At 38.7% G+C, this 19,407-nt stretch overlaps 1 protein-coding gene across 1 annotated transcript in view; it reads left to right on the plus strand.

The window, feature by feature from the left end:
• Window positions 1–1,341: 1,341 nt before the first annotated feature.
• Window positions 1,342–19,407, plus strand: part of LOC104165287 (dystonin-like) — a gene marked incomplete at its 3' end in the record, with an annotated part of 22,685 nt that continues 4,619 nt past the window's right edge. The window contains exons 1-12 of the mRNA XM_009704867.1: window positions 1,342–1,761; window positions 4,434–4,610; window positions 7,263–7,386; window positions 9,262–9,470; window positions 9,746–10,063; window positions 10,241–10,407; window positions 10,954–11,110; window positions 11,376–11,502; window positions 14,087–14,146; window positions 15,176–15,411; window positions 17,095–17,224; window positions 18,778–18,977. Of these exons, the coding sequence (XP_009703169.1) occupies window positions 1,342–1,761; window positions 4,434–4,610; window positions 7,263–7,386; window positions 9,262–9,470; window positions 9,746–10,063; window positions 10,241–10,407; window positions 10,954–11,110; window positions 11,376–11,502; window positions 14,087–14,146; window positions 15,176–15,411; window positions 17,095–17,224; window positions 18,778–18,977 (2,325 nt within the window). The remainder of the gene's footprint in view (window positions 1,762–4,433; window positions 4,611–7,262; window positions 7,387–9,261; window positions 9,471–9,745; window positions 10,064–10,240; window positions 10,408–10,953; window positions 11,111–11,375; window positions 11,503–14,086; window positions 14,147–15,175; window positions 15,412–17,094; window positions 17,225–18,777; window positions 18,978–19,407) is intronic.

Raw genomic sequence — 19,407 nt, forward strand, 5'->3', positions numbered from 1 at the left:
AGTCTGGGTAGGTGACATCTGTAGCTCTTCCCTTGTCCACTGATGCAGTCACTCAATCATAGAAGGCCACTAAGTTGGTCAGGCAGGACTTGCCCTTGGTGGAGCCATGCTGGCTGTCTCACATCACCTCTCTGTCCTCCATGTGCCTTAGCATAGCTTCTAGGAGGATCTGTTCCATGATCTTCCCAGGCACAGAGGTGAGGCTGACAGGTTGGTAGTTCCCATGGTCCTCCTTTCTACCCGTTTTAAAAATGGGTGTAATGTTTCCATTTTTCCAGTCACCATGGACTTCACCTGACTGCCATGACTTTTCAAATATCATGGAGAGCGACTTGGCAACTGCATCAGCCAGTTCCCTCAGGACTCTGGGATGCATATCATTGGGTCCCATAGCCTTATGTATGTTCAGGTTCCTCAGGTGGTCTCGAGCCTGATCTTCACTTACAGTGGGAGGAACTTTGCCCCCCTGATCCCTGTCATATAGTCCATTGATTCGGGAGGTGTGAGGAGCGAGGCTGCCAGTGAAGACAGGCAAAAAAGTTGTTAAGTACCTCAGCCTTCTCCTTGTCTGTTGTAACCAGCTTCCCAGTTTTGCTCATCAGAGGGGGTATGTTTGTTCACTCAATTTAAGAATAAAGTATCAATATTCCTTTTGGTCTGTTTGTCTGAAATGGTAGCTATAATAAATATATAACAGGAAATGGAACAGTTTTGATTTGGAATGTTGCCTACTTTTACTTTATTTGATAAATCCTTTTTGGAGACAGGGAATTGGGAAAACTTTGATTACACTAAGCACGCTGCCCTGAATGTTAAGTATTAAGTAAGTTATTTTTATTAGGAAAAAAAAGAAAGACATTGGTAATGTCTAGTTTTATTATACAGAGTTGTCTTTTAGAAGTACAGGGGAAAGTGTGTGATATATGTATCGTAGTATTTCTGAGTTCCAGTGATATTTGAAGACTCTCATTTGATCATGGCCTGTATATCTGGCTAAAATTACCATTGGATGTTTTGTAAAATTTTGAAACTGCACAGAAATATGATGACCAGGAGTCACACTTTCACTTAAATTACTCACAAAATGGTTTTTAATAAATAATATGAAAATTAGAAAAGCTTTTTGTCATTTTGATGGGCTTTGTTTACTTGTCGTTTCTAAGGAACTGTCTGAGAAGGTACTGGTCGTAATTTATTCTTTTTTTTTTCTTCTAGGCTCAACATGAGAAAATTATTTCACAGCAGCAGGCTATTATAATAGCAACTCAGTCTGCTCAGGCACTGCTTGAGAAACAAGGGCACTACCTTTCCTCTGAAGAAAAAGAAAAGATGCAAAGGAACATGAAAGAGCTGAAGGCTCAGTATGAGACTGCCTTAGCTGAATCGGAACGGAAAATGAAACTGACTCATTCTCTGAGAGAAGAACTTGAGAAATTTGATGCCGACTATAGTGAATTTGAAACCTGGCTGCAGCAGGCAGAACAAGAACTTGACAATTTGGAGGCAGGTTCTTCTGACTTCAGTGGTATTATGGTCAAACTGAAAAGGCAAAAGAGTTTTTCAGAAGATGTTATATCTCACAAAGGTGATTTACGGTATATTACAATTTCTGGACAAAGAGTTTTAGATGCTGCAAGGTCTTGTAGCAAAAGAGATGGCGTGAAGGTTGACAAAGATGGTATCGATATGTCGGCTACGTATGCTGCAGTGCAAAATAAACTGGATAGTGCTTCAAATCGTTTCAAATCTCTGTATACTAAGGTAAGTTTTATTTATACTGAATAGGAAAGCCTACTATACTTGATTTAGCAGTTTGCATAGAAAGGGATTAGCTGATGAAACAAATACTGTGGGAAGTTGTAAATTCTTTGTTTCTTAAAGTTAGATAGCAGAACAAGATGCTTTTCTAGACCTGCTTTAGTCAAGTGCCAGACTACTTAAGGTCTGAATGGGTGAAATTTTCTACCTTGTGTTATAAGGGGGAAATAAGACCAGATTTCTTCATTGTTCTTTCCAGCCATAAACAAACTCTCTGAGTTTATGACAGTACAGGATGTCTGAGTAACATTTTGGGGTGGAAAGAAATTGTAATACTTTTAGATGGATAACATTTCTTTATGTTCCTTGCGATATTTCCCACAACTGCTTGTTTACTTGGCTTCCTACTAAGAAAACAAGTATAGAAGGAGAGAGACTATGCCAAGGTTAACATTCAAAATTTCAATTTGATTTGTAACCTGAAATAGTTTGTCCCGATGTGACCTTTGTTGTCAGCACTAGGCATGCAAGAATGTAGTGATTTGAGGATAGCAATTTTCCACTACTCTGCCAAATAAACATTTTATCCTTAACAATCTGAGATTAGTCTCTAGCTAATGGGAAACTATCAGTGCAAAATCATCCATGTACTTTAGGGAAGATTATGCAGCTCTGTGCCAGGTTCACTTGTGGAACCTGTCTGGTAGAACTAGACAAACATCACCAACTGGTCTCACATGCCAACTTTCCAGCTGTTTTCAAAAACCCAACAAAGTGTTATTCAATCTTGATAATATTTTGGAATTGTAAACTTTTGAGACAATTATTAATTGAACCATTTAAGAGAGAGTTGCTGTCAGTATCCTTTGACTATGCCATTTCATATTTTCTGAGATCATAGATTCAGACTCCTTAGTAGAGCTCCAGTGTCCACTGATACAGTGTTGGTCTGCAGCAGTTGCCATCTTTGTCTAGGAATTTTCATCTCTTTAACGTTTTCTTGCTTAGAAATGTAAATTCTGTAAAGACATGGATTTGATCACTTGATTACAAAAACAGTGTACACCCTGTTCTCTCAAACAGTTTGTGAAGAAGGCTCTCCATTTACAGAAACTCGTTTTCATTTTCGCACTTAACTTATATGAACAGTGAAGCTAAAAGCTTGTATTAACATGTTAGATTTCCTCCAGTTGATTTATTGGATTAGTTTGACTGCGAAGGTAAAGATTTCATCACAGAATTTTCAGAGAGCTTATTTTTATGCGCATAAAAATCCTATGCCAGCAGCTTGATTTGTGGTCTCAGGTTTGTCAACTTGCCACATTCTATCTTTTCCATATATATATTTAGCACAGACATAATAGACATACTTTAAATATTTGACCATAAATATGCAGAGCAAAGCAGACTTTTCTTATTAAATCGAGTCTTGAAGGACAGACTTTTAAAAAGTGAGATCTTTCACAATTTGTGAGATCTTCCAAGTTGTAAATGGGTTTGTAGTAACCTTTTTTTGGAAAAAGTTTTGTAAAAGCGTCTTGATTTTAATAAATACTTGTTTTGCTTTTATTTTATACATATTTATATTCGCACACACATAGGATTTTATACGCTTATATATCGAAGGAATCTTAAAGTCAGTTCTTAGTTAACTGGTTATGTAAATGAGTGCATTCTATGTTTGCCCACCAGATGGAGACCAAGTACCGTGTGTAAATATTAAAATACAGCGTATGGAAGGTTCAGAATATAAATATTTAAAGTAACTGTTTATAAATGTTATGACTTGATACAATCAGATTTTCCTTGTGAAACCATCTCCAAAAAGTCTGAAAGAGTTCCACTGAGCTTTTTACATGATGATTCAGTGTATACATTTTGGGGCATGCTAACATATATCACTAATAGGATCATGGTCTGATGACATTCTTAAGTGACCAAAACAAAGCATACATGCAATACTGAGCCATATCACTTTGGATTCGCCGTGCAAATAAGGTATGTATGAAAGCAATACTCTGCTGTTTATTTTTTTAATGAACATACACATATCTTCTGATTTTTTGAAAATTTCTAGCTTCCACTGGTTACATTTTTGGTGTCAGAGTGAATCACAGAATCAGTTTGGTTGAAAGAGACCTCTGGGATCATTGGGTACAACCTTTGCCCTAACAGCACCATGTCAACTAGACCATGGCACTAAGTGCCACAACCAGTCTTTTCTTAGACACCTCCAGGGATGGTGACTCCACCACCTCCCTGGGCAGCCCATTCCAATGCCTAATAACCCCTTCTGTGAAGAAATGCCTCCTCATTTCTAGCCTGAACTTCTCCTGGTGTGGTTTCAGACTATATATGAGTGCTGTTAAAGAATCTTTATGTTGTTGGATCAAAAAGTATTCCTAAAGGTTTTGCTGTTCTAATACAGTGGGTTAGATTCCAGTTTCCCACCAGTGAATTGATCCTAAATCGTGCTTGAGGAACACAAACCGGGAAGACCTGCATAGCCTGTCCAACTGTCGTGCCTTAGTTCAGAAATCAGTTAGACAGTGGAATGATGACAAGAAAAAATGATGCAGTATTTCAGGAAGGAAAGTATGACCTTGACATTGGTATGAAATGCAGCACACAGTTTAATGCCTGGGTATTCACTTGTTTGTTTTCTACTCTTCTAGTGTAGCATCCTTGGAAATAACCTTAAAGACCTGGTGGATAAATACCAGCATTATGAAGATGCCTCATCTGGACTTTTGTCAGGTCTCCAGGCCTCTGAAAGAGCTGTGAACAAACAACTATCTGAGCCAATTGCAGTGGATCCCCAAAATCTCCAAAGACAACTAGAAGAAACCAAGGTGAAAAGCTTTAAAAAGCAGAAGTACTTTTGTCCTAAAGGACCTGCTTTTTGTCTGAAAAACAGGATAATCTAATATAATCCAAGTGGCTGCAGGCCAAATTCTTGCCTTGCACATGGTCATGCAACTTTTATAGTTCTGAAATTCAGCTGTCCAGAGTGTTACCTGAAAAGCACTAGGGTGAAAAAAAATGAGGGACCAAGATACTGTTAGCAGTGGTGAAAGCAAGATGTGTTTTATGTCACTTAGCAAATGCTAGGGTGAAATCTGGAAAGTTTTTGAACTAAGAAAATATTTAGCGATTATAGTTTGCTGTCAGAGTAGGGCTTGGGACAGAGTTCCTGATAGAGAAGACCATTTGATGTTTGTTGTCTGTGAGTCTTGTTTTTTTCTGTTTGTATTGGTGTGTTACTGCGTTATGAAAGGGATCACACTGGATAAGCAGTGCAATGTGACTAGTCTGTTTGCCTGCTTCAGTTCTGTCCAGTACTATATGCCCCGTTGGGAGTGAATATAACATAATTTTCACTGCACAGAAAAACAGTATTTTGTTTTTCTTTCTTTTTTTTTTTTTTTCCCTCTCCACTGCAAGAGTGACTTACAACTTGATGTAAATCCTAGTAGAGGCAAGACAGGTTGATGATGGAGCTTGTGAAGGTGAAACTCTGGTTAGTTGCATAAGATGTAGATTTACAGAAGGCTTTAGGAACTGAAGTATAAGATGAGTTATATAAAGTTTGATACAGTCTATTGTCTTTGAACTGACTCTTATATTTTCATAAACACATTCAATCATAGATAGTATAATTAAAATGCAAGATTATTTATTTTTCAGTGAGCAAGGCTATTGGTCGGGCATTTCCTCACTGTTCTGTCTGTGCTATGTGCAGGTCTGATATGTTTACTATTGACAAATGATAGCCAGTGGCTCTTGGAAAGTACATGCTTTAACCATTTCCCTTACATCAGCCTGAGCAGTAGTTACCTTTACCACATGGAATCTTTCAAATCTGCCACTAGAATTGCCCAACACTTTGGTGCCTGACACACCAGAGGAGACAAATCACAGCGATGTTTTAAGACAACAAAGTTAAAAGTGCAAATTTTGAACTCCTAACAGTGGAACAGTTTAGGTACACTTGTGCTTCCAAGCGCTAGAAAAGTGGGAATAACACCAATTACAATTTGAAGCTTCATTTAAACTTTTTGTTCCTTATGCCAAAACAAATTATATCCTGTATAATGCCAATTTTCATGCAAGTAATACAAAAGGAGTGAGTCTTGGGTTTCTTTTATGAAACGCCTACATGTATTACTTGCCACACAAAGGAGACTCAATGAGTATGAGCTGGGAAGAAAGGAGAGGGTACAATGTGTCAAAAGATTCAAAGGAAGGGAAAAAACAGGAGGCTGAAGAAAGCAAGGCAATTAATGAAAGCAAAACAAAGAGTATTTTTTAAGAAGTCAGGTGTTGCAAGTTAAAGCTGTCCCTTGTAGCCAACACATGCAGCTGATAATCCAGCTAGACACAGACCCTGGCAGCATGATGAGGTCTAATCTTTTTATAGGGATTAACTGTTCTTCAGAATATTCTTCAGTGCCTGTGGCACAAGCTTGCTTGCTTTCTGTCAGCATGCAAGGTTTTCTGGTACGTCATCCTTTTTTTTTTTTTTTCTCCACAAGTGCAGTATGTTTCTCTAGTGTAAGGAAACTTCCTCTTCAGGTCTATCTGAGTTTTATTGAGTTAAGTAGGTCAGCAAGACATACTATGTTCTGGCATACTGTTGTGCTCTGGATACCAGTGCAGAATGCACTAACATGACTTCTTTGTCCTGGCAGGGCAGATAGCATTATCTTTTGAGTCATATGTTCATTGAGTTAGTGTGTATAAAAAATAAATGAGAAGTCTCTTCATTTTGGACTTGTATAAAGGTCAGGTGAATCAAAACAAAGATACATTTATAGACTAGCACAGGGGCCTAAAGTAATTTAAAGACTATTCACCCTAAAGTAGTTTTACACGCTGGAGAGAGAAAGCCACTTTCAGAAGTTGATTCAGCCTTTCTATTTATCTTGACTCTGGAGCAAATCATGGCTGGGCTAGTCTCTAAACCTGTGTTCCTTGCTTCGCTGGACAAACCTAGGCAAAATTCAGTGACACTGGCTCCAGGAGGTTCCTGAACTGTAAAGGCAATCATCTTTTCTCAAGCTATTCCTGTTTACGCTATGATACCAGTGTGATCCTTTGTCAATACAACTGATGGTGAATGTGTAACTACTGCTGCTGACCTTATGTTTTTCCACCAAATTGTTCTCCGATGCTGAGTTGAAAAATATGTTTATTTTTCTTTTGGATAGTATATGCATCTGTACAAATGGTCTTTAAAAACAATTAATCAAAAGACACATTTTGAAGTTACATGCAAGAAATCAGTTGAGTCAGAGTAGTATTGTAAAACAGAAGATTAAAACAAAGGCCAGGAGGTCAACAGCAGTCATAGCCACTGGTGAAGATTTTTCTTAAGGAGAGGTCACAAATTGAGTTAGTTTATTCGCAGCAGTAAGTTTAGGTTGTATGGTTTATCTCAAGCCTTGCATGTGTAACTGTTAGCTGTACTGAAAAGTACGACTGATAATGGTGGAATTTTACAGGTTCTTCAGGGACAAGTGTCTAACCACCAAATTGCTGTAGAAAAACTGAAAAAAGCTGCTGAAGTGTTATTTGATACAAGAGGAGAGTTGACACCAGACAAAGATGAGATTCAGAAAACACTGGGTAAAATGTTTTCTTAATACCTCTTTTTATCAGTTGTGTCTGCATGCAAGTACAGGAAAAGACAAAATGCAGTTTCCACATTCTTGTGTCACTGTTCAAGTCCATGTTTTGTTGAGTCATAAGCTATTACAACACAGTAACTTCATTGTTGGTCTGTCTCCTACCTTGATCCATATGCATTTCACTTAAAAGCTGCCATTTTATTTTTTACTTTTTTTTTCTTTCAGAAATAGGGATTATGTTTAATTCCCATGTTACAGATGGGCATGCCAAACAGAGGTAGTGATTTGCTGAGGATCATAAATTTTCCAGTGGGAAGGAGCATGTTGAGGTTCAAGGAATATGACTCCAACTAGCTCTCTCCTGACAATTATTTGAAGTTTGCATAGCCACGGAATTATTTCCTTCTGACTTCAAGAAACTGTCTGTGATGAGGTTGACCTTGGCTGGCTGCCAGGTACCCACCCAGCTGCTCTCTTACTCCCCTTGCCCAGCAGGATGGGGATAGAAAATAAGATGGAAAAGCCTATGGGTTAAGATAAAGACAGGGAGATCACTTACCAATTACTGTCATGGGCAAAACAGACTTGACTTGGGGAAAATTAAATTTAATTTGTTGCCAAATAAAACAGATTTCAATAGCAAGAAACAAAGACGAATTGAAGCAACACCTTCCTCCCACACAGATCTTTTTTTCCAGGCTCATGATCATTCCTTCCTTCCCAACTACTCACACCTCCTCCCTGCCAAACAGTGCAGGGTGGATGGCAAATGGGTGGTTGTGGTCAGTCCATAACAACTCCTCTCTGCCGCTGCTTCCTCCTCACACCTTTCCCCTACTCCAGCGTGGGTCCTCTCCATGGGATGAAATCTTTCAGGATAATCATGTTCCAGTGTAGTCTCTCTATTGGCTGCGGTTCCTTCAGAAATATCCGCCTCCTCCAGCATGGGGTCATTGATGTGCTGCAGTATGGTTATCTGCCTCAGGGGAATCTCTGCCCCAGCACCTGGAGCATCTCTTCCCCCTCTTTCTTGTCTGACCTCAGTGTCTGCAGGGCTGTTTTTCACACTTTCTGTTCCCTTACTTCTTCATCCCAGGCAGCATTTTCCCCGTTCTACATTTTCCCAGAGGCACCACCAGCTTGGCTGAGGAGATCAGCTGTGCCCTGTGGTGGGTCAGCTGGAGCTTGCTGGAACCAGCTGTGTCTTCCATGGGGCAACTCTTGGCCTCTTCTCACAGAAGCCAAAAACCTTACCACCTACACCTAGGACTCTTTCCTGTCATTTGTGAGAAGTAGCACAGCATGACATTCACCACTCTCTGAAGTTTGAAGACTGTGTGTATCACACAACTATCTCTTACAGGAATCCCATAAGTAACTTGCAGAGCAGCAAAATAAAACAATTGTGGGCTTGCCTCTTCGGAGTCAGTGATAAAATTCCATGGGAGGTACATGGAACTTTTAGCTTTCAGAGGCTTATCCTGAAAGTATTGAAGATGTAACAAAGAACTGTCTGGAAGAATCTTTCAGCTCTAACAATAACAGAAGAGACATAATTGTAGAAGAGCTGTCTTAATACTCTGCTATTTCGTTTCTTGGGAACAGTCAACAGCTGTCCTAAGCTAGAGCTGCATGGGAACCAGATTCTAAAAGCTGGGGAGTACAGCTGTAAGCTGCTCCCTCGTTTCCCTTGTGCTGTGAGCATCTTTGCTCTATTTGAAGATCTTGATCTTTGCTTCTGTGTTTTTACTGAATAAAGCTGATGTTTTTGCTTCGTTTTGATGCAGGCAATTTTTGACTCATGCTTACTAAAATGAGTTAAAAGCTTAGTTTGGCTGAAGGAAAAAATTGAAATATATTTTCTCTTTATCAGATGATATCGTGGAGAGGTATGACAATTTATCCAAGGCTGTGAATGAAAGGAATGAGAAGCTCCAAATAACTCTGACACGATCACTAAGTGTGCAGGATGGTTTGGATGAAATGCTGGATTGGATGGAAGGAGTTGAAAAGAGCCTTGAAGAACAAGATCAAGTGCCTTTGAATTCTGCTGCTATTCAGGATATTATTAGCAAAAGCATTGTAAGTAGCACTCTCTGAAAAAAGAAAACATTTCTTTGATAATTCAGATATCAAGACAGAATTAAAACCTTAGTTTGGCACCTTTAATGGATTCAAAACACTTAATAAAGAGGACTGTTTGTGAAGTGAAACTGCACATAAGGATTTTTGTAGCTGAAATAGATAGATCTACACTGATGGTCTAGCTGTACTGATTTGTTGCTTCATATGGTGGACCAGTTTCACTTCTTAAGATTTAGTTATAAGCAATACAAAGTAGTTCTTGCATGTTTCAGATGCTTGAACAAGACATTGCGAGTCGCCAAAGCAGTATAAACACTATGAATGAAAAAGTGAAGAAGTTCACGGAAACAGCCGATCCATCCACAGCATCCACGCTGCAATCTAAAATGAGTGAACTTGCAGGACGGTTTTCTGAAGCAAGTAACAAGCATAAAGAGAAGCTTATGAAAATGGAGGAGTTAAAAACTAAAGTGGAGTTATTTGAAGGTCTATCAGAAAAACTTCAGTCATTTCTAGATGAGAAAAACCAGGCACTCAGTGAGACAGAGGCACCAAGAAAGGATGTTAGTGAAGTGTCTCAGTATATGCAGGTACCGTAGCATTCCATTTGTATATATCGTGCATTTCTAGTCTAACTCATTTAAGTGATTGAACAGTAAATAAGGCGTGCTTGTTTCTCAACTTTGGTTGGTTAGCTAAAATAAAGAATTTAATTTTGAACAAGTGGTTGTAAAGTCTAACATGAAGAATGTAATCCTATTTTGCAGGAAGCTAGTGTAGAATTGGCACAACATAAGAAGGATCTGGAAGTTTTGCAGCAGCTTCTTGAAGAACTTTCATTCCATGCTCTTCCTGGAGATAAAGCATTGGTGTTAGAAAAAGTAAATGCTTTGTCAAAGAAATTCAGAGAGGTTGAGGAGACTGTAAAGGAAAAGTAAGTCAAATAATTAAGGTGTTTCCACTTTGGCTAATAATACAGTGTGAATGTTGTGATGACTGCTATCCTCTTGCATGCAATCTCAAGGGATTGAGGTTAACCACAGAGTAAGAGAGGGTTTTTTATTTAAAAAAAGAGATTTTATTTGGAAATGCCTCTGTAATTAGTCTGTCTGGTTCAGGAGCTATAATGCAGGCTGTAAAGACAAGTAACTTTTCAAATTTTGTGATATTCACAGGAGTCGTGTCAGTTCTAAGAAAACCCTACTTCTCCACTTCTCTGATAGAATATAAATTGCTGCTTGTGCAAATTGCTTTAGAGTACCATTTGGAATTAGGCTGCAAAGGAAAACTGGGGAAATTATTAGAGCTTCCATATAAGTTACCTGTATGGCAAAACTACATTTTCCACATTCTGCTCATATCCATACAATCTGCTTTTGTCACTCTGAATTTAGGAATAGCAATATCAGATTGATAGTATCTGTTGGTTTAATTATCAGAAGGAATACTGTCATTCCTTTAATTGTCTTTAATTTTCTAGAGAAGAGGATGTATCATCTTGTCAGAAGCAAATGGATACTTTTGAGCTCCTTGTAGAATCATTAAAGAAATGGGTAAAAGAGACAACAGAACGAATTCCAGCAGTGCAACCCTCTCTGAATACAGAGGAGTTAAAGAAACCTTTGGAAGATACATTGGTAAGACATTGTAGAGGAGAAGTGAAATATGGCTGAAGGAAATAGGGCATCTATTAGTAACATGAAAGTACAGACTTGAGCTGTAAGCAGTCACAGTAATTGGGACTACAGAGCTTGCAGTCTGCATTTATGTTACTGTTTCCTTTGCATGTTTGAATATACTGCAGGGGATTCCCAAGTAGCAGCGTTGTTCCTTTCGCTACACTAAGTCTTTTAAATCTGAAATCAGTTTTGTAATGCACAAATAACTATCTTTCTTAACCAGAATCTAAAAGATGAATGGACATTAAAAGCACCTGAACTGCAGAAAATGAATAGCAGAGGAACATTGCTGTGTAATCTAATTACGGCTGTGACTTCTCCTGCCAAACTGAGAGCAGCTGCAAAATCAGGTATGCATTTGTATAATCAGATAAGCCTAACATTTCAGGAGTTTCTAAAGCCTTTAAGACAAAAATTAAAATATTTCACCCTTGGATTAACTTTCTGAATATTATGGCTTGTGAGAAATCAGTTAGCCATGTCTGTTCTGACCATTGTTTGCTGTGACTCTCATTTGAACTAACTACTGTAGTAATTCAGTACACATTCTGGTTGCTTTACACTGCCAAAATAGCGTAAAAGTGCTTTGATGTAAATGATTAATAGGTCCTAAAGCTGTTACTTCAGTATGTAATTCCCAGATAATGAACAAAATGAACAGTATCACAGTTGCCTTCACCTCACCCCAGAAAGCTTCTGATAATGAGAAACTGACTTTCTCTGATCGGGGTTCAGTGCTTCACATATCCACCAGGTTTGCAAGTAGGACAAATACAAACTCTGCTTTTGCAAGCACTGATATACCTGCACACCTTTGCTCCCGCAGAGATTCCTCTTTAATGGCCACAAGGTTATTCTGTGTGATACCAAGCAAACACATGAAGGTTTGCAGAGTCATGAAGTTTTTGTTAGAAGGGTGATGAGGACATGGTTTATCTAAAAAGTGAGCCTAGGTGAACCTATTCATCCCAATATGATAGCATAATTAATACTAGTCAATATTTTAGTTGAAACAACAGCACAGAAGGGAATCAACTCCATATCCCAACATGACTTTCCTGGGCCAAAATGTCTTTCTGGTCTGGAGCTTCAGTTAAATCCTTTTTACCAGTAATCTGATTTTAAAGACAGCAAATCTGATTTCCATGATTTTCTGTACTCTGCTGTTTAAATATTAATTTGTTTTACAGAAACCCGTAATTCTGCTAAGTATCATTCAAGCCACAGTTCAAGGCATGTGGTACCTAGGGTGTTTTAATGGCCATAAGCACATTTTCAGTCAGTTCTTGAACTGACTAGATCTGGAAATAAATTCAAATGTGTTGGCCTTCATTGGTCATCTGCAAAGGACTGGGAGGATGGGAACTGCCAGAGGGTACCTATTTGGCAAGAGTAGAACACTTTCTTTCTCACATCTTTTTGTAGTAGCTGCCTCTGGTTTCATTCTTGTTTGAATTTTAAATAAAAATCTTTCAGAGAACATTTTGGAACCTTATATGGGATATTTGGGCTCCTTGCTCTGCCCCTATCTCTATTCCTAAGCATCCAGATAGAAAAATAATAAAATAACTAGCATATTAAGAGCAGCTGTAATCCTCCAGACTAGAGTATTCACCCTCCTAGACAAGAGCTGTACTGTGTAGCACTTAATCACAGTTATAAATACTAGAGTCCAGCTAATAGAGCATGAAGATTTACAAGACTCTGGCTGGGGCCTGTGACTTCTCTTATCTGGTTTGTTTTCTCTTACCATCCTCCAGCTGCCACTAATGTGGTCCTTACGGACCACCTGGTACTGTGGGGTAGTGCCTAGCCTTTTCCACGACAACCATTAATCTTACTCTGTTAATTGCTCACCTGGGAACACGTATGCGCAGGACAGCAAGAGATGATTCTCCTTGCAGTTCTCTGTGGCTTGACCACATGCCCCAGCTCTGTGATCTGATAGCATTTTACAAAGCCCATGTAGCCCTGGTTCTAGAGGCTTTGAAATTATGTTTAATTAGTAGGGCTGCCTGGGTAAGTGGCTGCCTCTGAGTGACAGTAAGGACTTCAAGTGTAACACTAAGTACTCCACATTGCAATCCCTGTCATGGAGCACGTGCTCAAGTCTTGCTCATGACAAGATAGGGAGGGATTTGTCTGGTTGGTATCAAGAGCTTTTTGTGCAGAGGTACGGTGCTGCTAAATCATACAATCATTTAGTTTGGAAAAGACCCTTAAGATCATCAAGTCCAAATGTTAACCTAGCACTGCCAAGCCCACCACTAAACCATGTCCCTAAAGGCCACATCTACGTGTCTTTTAAATACCTTCAGGGATGGTGAGTCCACCACTTCCCTGATGGGTAAAGGTGCTCTGAATAAGCAGTGCCTTTGGTTGTGGTGTCTGCAATGACCACTCTGGGCTTCTTTGTTTAATGTTTAGTGTCCTCCTCAGAGTCTCAGCATTGGCCAGCTAGCCCTCTCCCAGGCCATACCCAGACATGGCTGGGTAAAACTATGTTCTCAGTAGGCAGTAGGGAACAGGGTCGTTTTGGGGAAAAGAAGGAAGTGGTGTTAGCCATATAGATGTGAGTAGGCCTCACAGCTAGGTCATAGACCTTTGTCCGCTATGGTCATTTATTTAGCATAGTATTGTGAGCAGTAGGACTGCTTATGCATCATGCATATGTGCAGTCCCACCCACTATGCATATGCTGTGCATATGTGGTACCGCTTATGGTACTAGCTGGCTGGAGCAGCTTAAAACATAAAACTTTAAAAATTTTAAAGTTTAAATAAAATACTTGCTATTACAAGGTTAGCATTCAGGTATTTCTTTAATGTTATAATGAGAGCTGTGTATCATGCTGTTTTGAAGAGGAACTGCAGTGCTGGGTTTTTGATGGGAAAAGGCCCAGATAAGCATGAGACTGTCTCTCTTGATACACAGGTGGCACAGTGTTAAATGGTGAAGGAGCTCCAGGAACTCAGGATTTCCTGAAAAATAAAGGTCAGTAAAAATTTCAGGATGTGATAGAGAAATGTACTTGCCAATTACTGTTAAATATGTAGGTATTTTTTAAATGTTGTACATAAATCTGCTTGTAGCAGTCACTACTAGACTGAGATTTCACATCACCATCATGTAAGGCAACTATGTTGACTGGGGCATGATACTAAAATTAATTGTAAAAATACCTACCTTCAGTAGTATTTTCAGTATTTCAGTAATTTCAGTATTTTCTTTGAAGACTGATCAAATCTGGCTGTGTTTTCTGAATCAATATGTACTTCTGTAAATGTATACGGGGATAGCTGTTTTAATACAACGCATGGCTTATGAGAAAATTCTAATACATGTGTATGTGGTTTGAAACTTTTTAACACCCATCAGCATTCACAACGTGCACATACACAAACATACAAAGACACCCTTTTTACATACATTTGTATCACTGTATGTGACCAACCTCTTTACAGAAACAAAGGAACTTAATATAGGTGCTTTATATGTGCTTATGGGTAGCCACATACCATGTCCTGAGTCTGCAGTGTCCGTTCTCCTAAACTATAGTCTACGTCATACATAGCCTGCCTGCTCTGCTCTCTCAGTAATAAAACACATTTATAACAGTACATGAATGTGAGCAAAATATTATTGCAGTCATGTTAGGTTGTCATGTAACTAACTGAACTGTATGTTCAATTTTTTTATTATGGAATTGTTGCTTAAAATACTAAAATTAACAGTGAGTGGAAAGATTGAAAGGTATTTGCATACCTGTGTGTATTAAAGTAATGATTTCTGTGAAATGAGAAGCTCTTGCAAATAGGAACTTACATTAGGTCATTCAGATGTAGTGTTACCACATTTAGAGTGAACTAGAAACAACTCTTACATGATCAGTGACTTCTTATTTGGGGGACTATTAGCTATTGTAACTCAGAGTACATTTTAGAAGTTCTTGAAGTATAAGTATTGTTTGAAGGGCTTGTAACCTCTAACGTAGTTGTTGTGCATCCATCTCTCCTTTTACAGAACTGACAACTGTACAACAAGCCATGTCTGATGTCAATCACAGTTACGAAGATTTGGGAGTTTTATTGAATGAAAAGATTTCAGAACTAGAAAGTATGCTTTCAAAAATGCAGAATATTCAGGAAGAATCAACCTCAATGATGCAGTGGTTACAAAACATGGACAAAACTGCATCAAATTGGGAAGCTGCTCCAACTGATAGTGAAGCGGTTAAAGCCCAAGTTGAGCAACACAAGGTACTCTGTGCCTGCAAAAAAAATACCTTTTCTTGCAGTTATTGGGCAAATTCTATTTGAACAGCTGGCATCTCAGCCTAGGTTAATGTTGCAGGGAGTATTTACATGATCTTAGTAAGCTTGCCAGTCAGGCTTATAGCAAATCTGGCAAACTGTGTCAGTGGAGTAAAAGGAGTGCTATAGCAGAAAGAAGGCGTTGTGCAGGTCAGAAAAGAGTGATTTTTGTGGCCAGTTCAAATAGGTGAGGCTATATTGATCATGCAACAAACTTTTTTGATCTCCTTAGTGGTTTAGAGATATATACTGGCTGACTTGTAAGATCTGAAGGGCCGTATCTATCCAAAAGCTGTTTCTGCATCTGCTGGTTCACTGACACTCCACAGACATCCCGGTCTCTGCAGCTGCAGCAGCTTATGTCTGTTCCAAGGCAGTGTTTCTCTTCAGCAGCCATGTCACGCTTGTTAAGTTATATAGCTGCACAACAGTCTCCTCCTCCCTTTTTAATTGATAGGAGAAAACCACTGAATCAGCAGTAAGCTTCTGTCCTGTTTCGGCATTGGAGACGTATGCTTCTCTAGCAGTGAAGGATAATATTTACACATGTAAAGGTCCATCTATAAAGGGAAATGTAATGGATAGGGAAAATTCTTTCCTTGCCTGTGATTGGGGTTAAACAAGGAGAGAATTTGATTCAGCTGAGGTTCTTCTTTTAGATTTGGGGGGGGTCACCCTTAAAAATTAACCTGAACAGCTACTAGCTTTCCTCAGACATGGATAACATTCAGTCCTAAACCCCAGACTAAATGTAGAAGAAAACTAGCTCTTATTTTTTAACAGAGAATGTGCAAAGCTAACATGATCATCTGACCCCCCAGTGTAGTAACAGAAGAGTATTCGCAGATCATTGGAAAACTGAGGAAGTGCTCAGGCAAGAGTCATCCTTCTGATGCAGTCAGACCTTTTAGTAAAAGTTCTAAATCAAGCACAGTTTATTCAGTGTTTATTTTAGTGGATTTTGGATAATTAAAATGCAGCTGCACGGGGCAAGCTTTGTTACTTAAGAATATTCATATAAGAACCCTTTGCCAAACATATAAGCACTGTTCACTTCTGTCTGTAAGAACAGCGTGAATTTGGAATTGCTGGGGCATCTCAGTCTGCTGCTAGGTCTACACTTTAAGCTATCGTGCTTTTTAAACTATAGCTCTAGATGATCTACAAAAAGCAGTCTGTGATAGCAGGACTTCCCTTGAGGTAGATGAGGCCACACCACAGTCCTCTCTGTTAGTGCTCGCTGGATTATTTCTGCTGTGAACTGTACTGTGTGTTAGTCATCTTGCCTTCTGTACAAGAACAGATTCCAAGTATATGTGAATATGATGGGACCTAGTGGATCTTATTTATCTGAATTCTTCTACTTCTGTCAGTTGTTCAAATTAAACAATAATTGTTATTATTAATATAGTTTAAATCTGTCAGGTTGTCTCTTCCAAAAAAAATTGACCAGCAACATATGCCACTATAAAGTGTTTAGAGATTCATAGCAGAAAAGTAGTATGTAAGTTGTTAGATATTTATTGTTTATCTTCATGCTTGGCATCTCAGTATTATGAACTTCAAGCTTTACAATTTACTGTTCTTCTTTAGTCTCTTATTTACTTATTTTATCACTTGAATTTGCAGCTTTTTGAAACTGAATTAAAGCAGAGTGCGAATAAAGTGCAGGAACTAAAGGACAAAGTGACAGAGCTGTTGGAGAAGAACCCCGACTCTCCTGAGGCACCCAAGTGGAGACAAATGTTAGATAAAATAGGTACTTCAGTAAAGCTGTATTATAGCTCAGACTGATTTGGAAGTTGTTTTATTATGAGTTTTTTAATGTATTAGCAATCACTAGTATTTTTAATATCTTGTTCCCTCCTACCCCTTAAATTCTGTGGAAAAACCTCCCTTTACAAGAGTGTAGATCTGGAGTAATTCCACTGTTGTCCATGGGCAATTTATATCAGTGCAATTGAGAGAGGCCATAGACTGACTCCCTGATTGACAGGGCTTTTTCTTTTTCAAACAGTGTGCAGCTAAAACTTGACTGGTCAGTTACTGCTCCAGATACATATGTTGTTGTTCTTAGAAAATATAACAAATTAAGTTAATTCTAATTTCATGTAAAGAACAGTTTGAGTTGTTGGTAATGCTCTTCTGCATTCTTTTTTCGCATGCACTAGTGGCTTTTGTAATTTTGTGGGTTTAGTGGCTTTTTGCCATTTTCTAAAAATGACTCCATAAATTTTGCCAAAAAAAGTTGGAAGTGACTATGTTTAGACAATGGATTTTGAGATACTGCCGTGCAGAATTGTCCTGAGCTTTTAAAAATTCTTCTGAGGTCATAGGTCAATATTTTTTCATACTGATAGGCATTTCTATAGCTACACCAACAGTAATTTTAAATCTGAAAATTCTTCTGATGTGTCGTGTTTGTAAGTGAACCTCTGAAAAGTTTAAGTAGCAGGTAAGGTCTCCAACAGAACTTGAATAGTGTTGAAAGAGAATTAATACAGAATGAGCAGAGGTCAAAGACAGTGAAGTGGCAAAAGAAACTGAAAAAACAGGGATGAAATTCATGGACAAGGAGAGTTAGCAAAATATGAGAGCTGAGCAAGCACTGACAGTATCGCAGAGGGAAGGGGGAAGTTACAAGACTGTAAGACTCAGTGGCTGCTCTGGAAGCCACTTGCTACAAGTGGAAGAGACCATGGATTGGCCTAGGTGGGAACTTAAGCTCACATAGCACTTTTGAAATACCTGTGTGCAGAAGTATTCTCATTGCCTGTCATTAGATACCTGGTTTAGATGTCTAAATGAGGCAGTTAATCTCCACAGGCTGCTAATACAGACACCTGAAAGGTGTGTGCTCCTTCAGAGGGCTATTCAGGGTAGAAGCATACGTTAGGGCTTCTGCTGACCCTTGGAAAGGTGTCTGTTTCTTTTTACTGAATAAGAAGATTTGTCTATCTAAATCAGGCATGTAAGTTATAACTGAGTACAGCGCTTTGGCTTTTACGTCATTTGAGACTGAAGCCTGAATTTGGTGGTATTTCATTTAGTAATATTCTAAACCAATTTTATTACATGTTGTATATTCATTGCTCTAAGAATTCCACACATAGCTGTGCTAAACTGCAGACCTTCATCCAAGTGTATGTGGATCTGACTGTTAAAAGATGTATTTGCCGAGTCACTGCAATAAGGCATCTGGAGTTAATCAGCAAGAGGCCTTATTAAAGAGCTCTGTTTATGTTTCATATAGTCTGCTGACAACCCATCTGCTAGAACATGCATGCAATATGTTAACATTATCATTGGTAGATTCCAAATGGAAAGAGCTCAATCAAGTTACGTCTGAGAGACAACAAAAACTGGAGGAGTCTTCAAATTACCTGACCCAGTTCCAGACAGCAGAAGTTCAGCTAAAGCACTGGCTTATAGAAAAGGAGCTAATGGTCAGCGTGCTGGGACCACTATCAATTGATCCTAATATGCTGAATACACAAAAGCAACAGGTTCAGGTGAGTAGTGCCAACATGCATTATTGATTTAAGTTTCTTCTGCTTTTTTGCTATTAGCAAAGTACTATTCTGCATCTAGAGAGAGAACAGCACAGTTACTATGAACCATTACATTTGTTTATCAGCATATATCAGCTGAAGTCATACTTGACTACAGTTAATTACAAGAAAAAATTATTATGAGTGAAGAGGGATCAGAACAGCTAAAGGAAAAAAATGTTCAGGAGATACTGATCCTCTGATACATTTTTTTGTTTTGACCATACTGTGGTTTCTCTGTAGTCAAATGAAAATGTTCTTTTGAAGTTTTACTGATTTGAGTGTGTATGTAACATTTTATGGTCAGTCCTCATATAGAGTCTATGCCGTCATCATGGTTTAACCCCAGCCAGCAACTAAGCACCACGCAGCCACTCACTCACTCCTTCCA

Source organism: Cariama cristata, unplaced genomic scaffold, assembly GCF_000690535.1.
Source record: "Cariama cristata isolate BGI_N322 unplaced genomic scaffold, ASM69053v1 scaffold19097, whole genome shotgun sequence".
Classification (NCBI taxonomy): Eukaryota; Metazoa; Chordata; class Aves; order Cariamiformes; family Cariamidae; genus Cariama; species Cariama cristata.